At 41.1% G+C, this 6,263-nt stretch overlaps 2 protein-coding genes across 2 annotated transcripts in view; one reads left to right on the forward strand and one right to left on the reverse strand.

Moving 5' to 3' along the window:
* Positions 1-112: 112 nt before the first annotated feature.
* LOC101862378 (caveolin-1-like) lies at positions 113-2,700 on the reverse strand. Its single transcript, XM_005109481.3, has 2 exons — positions 2,587-2,700; positions 113-690 (listed from the first exon to the last, which is right to left on the reverse strand). Exons 1-2 carry the CDS (start codon positions 2,641-2,643, stop codon positions 364-366), a joined length of 384 nt encoding a protein of 127 aa, XP_005109538.1. The 5' UTR covers positions 2,644-2,700; the 3' UTR covers positions 113-363.
* Positions 2,701-5,969: 3,269 nt separating this feature from the next.
* The window catches only part of LOC101862612 (caveolin-1), a 37,058-nt gene continuing 36,764 nt past the window's right edge, over positions 5,970-6,263 (forward strand). The window contains exon 1 of the mRNA XM_013088654.1: positions 5,970-6,115. Within this exon, the coding sequence (XP_012944108.1) occupies positions 6,062-6,115 (54 nt within the window). The 5' untranslated portion in view covers positions 5,970-6,061. The remainder of the gene's footprint in view (positions 6,116-6,263) is intronic.

A 6,263-nucleotide genomic window follows, 5' to 3' on the forward strand; every position in this document is an offset into this window, starting at 1 on the left:
TTCTCTCTCTCTCTCTCTCTCTCTCTCTCTCTCTCTCTCTCTGTTCAGCGCAGTAAATACGAGTAACAATTCAAGTCACTGCCAAAGGAAAGGCAATGAAATAAGTGTGGAATGGTATTGGTTCCATTCAATTTTAATGGCCATGCAGTGCGTTTACTTTTTACAAGAAGTTGTATTTGTCAATGGTCGTTTTCTAGGAGGGGGTTGGGGAAGGGGGGCATTTTAACAAAGAATATTGCCATATAGTTTATACACTTCATGTAAAACAAAGAATAAAGGAAGACAAGTAGATCTAGTTCAGAGTTTCCCAACATTGGGGATCATACTAGCTTGATATTGTTATGGGCATCACAGGCTTCTGCATTATTCACGCCGAAACGCGCTGAAAAGCTTGCCACAGGAGTCGCAGAATGGATCCATGTAACAGTGGACGCACATTCCCCACAGCTTCTGCAGACATCCACAGTTGAGCTCCAAGCACTTGAAGCATGGCGTGACGTACCAGATGTGGACAAAGGCGATGTAGGCGAACTCACAGCCCCAGCCAGCGGCGATGCAGATGCCACAGCACAGGGTCATCAGGGTGTAGCACAGTTTCTTGCAGCAGTTGAAGCATTTGTAAGAGTTGCTCCACACGCAGTCCATGGAATGAGCACCCTCCGGTTCAGCCAATACATCTTCGAAGGTGACCTACGGAAACAAGTTGCTGGACAAGAGTACCTTTATTCATAACAATGTGTTATTGTTGTTGTTGTTGTTTTAAATATTGGTGTTGTGCACACTTTAGATCATCAACAGAATTAAGATGATTAGGGGACGTGCTTCGACCCTAACTATCAGGGCCAACCCGGGCTGAGAAGGATACAATGTTCCAGCAGAAAGACCGATGTATTTGATAGAATTCTCTCAATTCGAGAATCAAGCTCAGGTCTTCTGCAAGCGACGGTATATCACTTGATAAACGGTTCAACTAAGAATATGAATATTCTTTGCTGGCAGCAACAGCACATATGACAACACCAGATTCACAGACTCCAACCCAGAGAGGCCTGCCTCGGTCTTTGATCATTCCAATCTCAGTCTTAGTAATACAACAACAACATAACCCCCCTCCAGTCTCCAGCTTTTGCTCCCCCTTCTTCAATCACACAAAGCATAATAAAATTATTATCTTATAAATCCCCATGTAGCGTCTTCAGTGATGCCACACATCGTTGGGGTACTTGTAGTAATGTTTTACGTCTCTTTCGATACTATCTACAAGGGCTGTTGCATAACCCCCCCCCCCCCCTTTCCGAGTGTTGGACATATTCTTAAGTAAACCTATCTGACATTTTCTGTCAGAACTTCTAAGTAGTTTAGGGAGTCCTAAATTTGAGTCTACCATTAAAATGAACAAAATAAATGAAAACCTTTTTTTTTTTTTTTTACAATATCACAACAAAGATGGCAACCACTATACAAAATTGACCAAAAGAAGACATTTGAGATGCAAAAGAAATTCAGACAAAACTTGAAACTATAAATGGTGAGAATGTTTTCAGCCAGTTAAAGGTCTATCATTTGTACAATTTGTCTGAAGAAGGGCGAGCAATTTGTCTGAAGAGGGGCATACAAATTTACACGTCAACAAATTAGAGACCCGTTATTTACTTACCACCACAGAAAAAAAGGTGGACGCATTGAAAAACTAATTTGGGACGACAGAAGGCTCCAAATCGGCGACATTCCTTACGCCCGCCATAGATCTTTTAAGTTAACAGTTCACATAATTGTCTTCATTGAGCGAGGATACAAAACAGTGTCGGTCCTGAGAGCCATAAAAACAGCTGACAGATGACCACAAGGCACAGCACATCAATGCTTGTGCGCCATTGTTGGAATGATGCAGACACAATGCACATGGCTAACTGGGCCTGCTGGTGACTTCCAAGAACCCAATGAAAGCTTTTTGGACCAAAGTCCTGATGTTGCCCCTTCCAACTACCATTTGTTTGGACCAATGCAACAATATCAAGCCGTGGAGAATATCACTTCTGACATAAACCTTGTGGAGCACGTCAGAGATTGGCCTCACTCGCTTTAAATAAAATTCTATAAACATGACATGCATTAACTCACTAAGAAATAGGGGAAAATACTTGATTTTGCATGGAGACTACGTTGAGGAACAAAATGTTTAGCCAACTAACTGTAGAAGTTGTATGGCAATCAAGACAAAAATATGTTGTAACTATTTTCTTGTTATCTTTGGGATAACCCTTGTAGATCATTAATGTGAGGCGGGCCACGTAGCGTGCCCATAGTATGGGCGGGTCAGCTGCTGACAAAGGCAATGGTGCATTACTTTTCATATCATCATACACAAAATCAAAATACGGATTTGCATATGGATGAATGCTGTTGCCGACTTACTTTAGTTTAAGATCAAGAAAAGAGAATTGAACAATTCTGAATGAACTATGAAGTTATTTCTTTTGCTACTTGCCCAACAACAACAAAATATGCATCTTCTGGCGAATGACCAGAACACGAGTTCTCAAAGCGGAATAACGCGCAAACAAAAATAAACAAAACATTACTCACCTTGATATGGTCATTGATGCTGTTTGGATCTCTGTTGACTAGGTCTACAGAAGTCATTGTGTACTACTTTGATCAGTGGAGACGAACACGAAGAAAGAAACTGTGTGGTACAGTGTTAGGTATCCCAGTATACGTCACACCACAGACAGCTGGACATCAGAGTAGACGAGCAGTCACAGTTTTGGCACATGCTATATATAATGTACTGATTGCCATAGACACCCAACAGCTTGACCGGAATGTCCATGCCGTGACACAATAATAATAATAGATAATAGATAACAATGTATCCCTGGGTAGAAATGCAGATTTTATTGAGAGCATTCGAATAACGATTATATATACAAAAAGGCGAGGGGAGGTATACCGTTGTGAAAAATGAAAATGAGTACAATACTTTGAATTTGTTATATCAAAAATTGAATATTGCATATTATGTAAGTAAAAACAAGCTAAACCTTGATTACTGAGACACTCAGAACTGCTTGCCGTGAGTATCCAAGCGTTCTTCTAATACTCTCAAAGATCTAAGAATTATAACAATGATGTATATCTACTTTTATCACCCCCCTCCCCCTCCATTATACACAGTGGCAAAGAGAAAGGAAAGAAAGAGACAGACAGACAGACACATAGACAGGCAGACAGACAGACAGACAGACAGACAGACAGACAGACAGACAGACAGACAGACAGACAGACAGACAGACAGACAGACAGACAAAACGATAGACAAAAAGGAAGGGGGAAGAAAGTTGGCCAGTGGGAATACACAAAATAAACAAATAATTTTCAAAATCCGAAAACCAGACGCACAGACGAATCTGTGGAAAGTAGAATATTGTCCATACAAAGACAGAATGAGGGAGGAAGAGAATCAGAAGAGAAGAAAGGACGGGGAAGGAAGTAGCGGATACTTAGGAAAGGCAAACAAATCGCGTGGGTTTTTTAACCGAGATGAGCTAACAGGTGGTGTGCTGCAGATACATGTACACAGATAGATATACATGATATACAATGTGCAAAATGTATATAGATAGATAGATAGATAGATAGATAGATAGATAGATAGATAGATAGATAGATAGATAGATAGATAGAGAGAGAGAGGGGGGAGAGGGGGGAGAGAGAGAGAGAGAGAGAGAGAGAGAGAGAGAGAGAAAGGGGGGGGGGAGACGGACAGACATACAGACAGAAACACAGACAGACAGACAGACATACAGATAGGGAGATTGTGTGTGAGAGAGAGAAAGAGGAAAAGAGAAAAATAGAGAGATAGGTGGGAGAGAAAATGAGTGTGAGAGAGAGAGAAAGAGGGAGAGAAGAAAGGGAAAAGGAGAGATAGAGAGAGAGACGGAGAGAGAAAATGAATGTGAGAGGGGGGACAAGAAACGAAACGGCAAAAAGAAACAAGAGATACTGACTAGATCTATTTAAAGCTGCCTCAACCTTGAAGCAAACTATGCGTTGACATTGTTTTCCCTACCCTACAGCAAACGAATGTACTCCCAATCGTGTGTACATAGGACTTAACAAGGGCAGCCCCGTACCCGTTGTGTGCTCAACAGTTGATCTGGGAAATTACTGGTTATCTGGCACTGGCTGAACTGCCAACACTTCAAAGCTCTATCAGCTCTTAGGCCTAAATTTGTCATTCTATGTAGGGCTCGTGGAAACAAATGAATTGAAACGGCCACTATCTAAGTCAATTGATGTGACATAAATGTATTTGAATATGACAGATGGTTTCCGTTTTGCGAGTTCTTTGCCATTATTATAGCTACAGAAGATTATGTTGAATTGATGCTGACAGCCTCTTTTGCCCGGCTTGGAGACGTGGCGTTTCTGCTTTTGTTTCATGAATTTAAGTTATTTGCCATACCCACATCGATTTTCTCTCTTACCGAGATCAATAAAGGAGGCTGGTGCGAGACTTAACAACAGTGCACCAGCTAGATCTAGATCTAGCCCTTTCGCTTGCCTCACATGCCTATTTAGCTTGGCTTTTGGCCGGGGGTTTTTTCTTCACATAACGGCGTTATAGAATCTCTGTTGGCCTTCATACACTTAGCCCAACTATTTCGCTTTCACACTCAGATTGTCTTGAAATCGAAGCTCTCACTTCCATCAGCGCTCATCAGTAATGCCCCAGAGACAAAAACGAAATCGCACCAACTTCATAAGAACAATGTCGCACCTAAGTGCAGTGACAAATAGAACTCAATGAGGTTTGATGCTGCTATAGGGGGTGGGTTGGCTTTATTTTTCGGGGGGGGGGGTAATTATGGCACTAGTTCAAATCCTGAATTTCTTCACCGATAATTATGCGATACGTGCGATAATTATATTTTCTCTTGTATTTTCTTTTTTTTTAATGTTGTTTCCTCGTTTCTTTGTCTGTTTGTTGTTGTTTTTACACCGTGTGCAAAGTGAGGTGATTAGACTATTTGCCGTGCACCAAAAAAGAGAAAAGTTCAATCTCCAAGTGGTGGAGATATCTAACGAGTATCTCCATCTTTAGTTTGGGATGTTTGCCATACAGCGCCCCTCCCCCCCAAAAAAAAACATACAGAAAAGCAGCCTACTTGTTAAGTAGTTAAACCATTGTACTTTAGATCATAAATATCCACAAGCGAACACTTGGTTGCCAAGCAACTGGACAAACTATGCACTTGAGTTTAATGTTAAAATGGTTTGGTTTGCAATAATTTCTCTCGCCGAATTTCCTAGCGGCTTTTCACTGCGTCTGGGAACGAAGAAGCGCGATATCCAGTATCTACATGTACTGTGGCATTGAATACAAAAACAGATTTAAATTCTTTTACAAATTATGAACACCTTATTGATGGCGGTTTGGGTGCATGCATTGGCGACTATTACACAGTGACTTCAGCAAACTGAAAAAGACGTAAGATATTCAAAAAGTCCGCCCATTTTCCCCCAAGATCGCTAAGCTTAGAAAGAAACCATATTTTTACCAGCGACAACAAAATATATCGTAGATGTTGACTAGGTGTTTGGCTTCATCAGGCGAGTTTTTTTTTTTTTTTCAAATGTCAACTTGACTTTTGATTCTCATAACAATCAGTCTCAAAATCTCTTATCTTGTGGGTAACCAATTCCTTTCGCATACAAGAGTCATGGAGGGGGCTAAAGTTGTAGGGGAGGGGAGAGTAACATTCCAGTGTTTTATTATCAGCACCTCCCACATGTCTGGCGTTGGTTAACGTTTCTTTCTTTGTTTTGTGATTACTTTTTCAAGTTTGATTTTAATTTGACTGGCCGGTTAGTCAAGTGTTGTCGATAGTATCCATAGTAAATGATCTTATTTCAGATCCTGGAACTTATATAAGCCCGGAACGATGCAGAGTAGACATTTTTTCGCTTTGCGAAGGAAAGCTTTTATTCTGGAATAGAGTAACAAAGTTTGATACTTTGCCCCACTCAAGCCAGGTTTGTGGAAGCTCCTGACAAGATGTCTATCGATTTGGTGAACAGGGATCCGAATAACATTAACGACCACTTGAAGGTGAGAACTTCTGTTGTTTTAATGCTGCTTCTCTCCGGCACAACGAAAACCGTGTCGTCGATATTATTATTGAACATACTGTGTGAGCTTGAACTCACTGGCCACTGTGTCACTGGCCACTGTGTCACTGGCGACTGTGTCACTGGCC

Source organism: Aplysia californica, unplaced genomic scaffold (genome assembly GCF_000002075.1).
Source record: "Aplysia californica isolate F4 #8 unplaced genomic scaffold, AplCal3.0 scaffold00782, whole genome shotgun sequence".
In the NCBI taxonomy this organism is placed as follows: Eukaryota; Metazoa; Mollusca; class Gastropoda; order Aplysiida; family Aplysiidae; genus Aplysia; species Aplysia californica.

Bases quoted from the DNA above. Each gene is read 5' to 3' on its own strand.
- LOC101862378 (XM_005109481.3), bottom strand. From the start codon at position 2,643: ATGACTTCTGTAGACCTAGTCAACAGAGATCCAAACAGCATCAATGAC. The intron at 691-2,586 runs GTGAGTAATGTT...TTGTTTCCGTAG, and splicing joins GCATCAATGACCATATCAAG to GTCACCTTCGAAGATGTATT.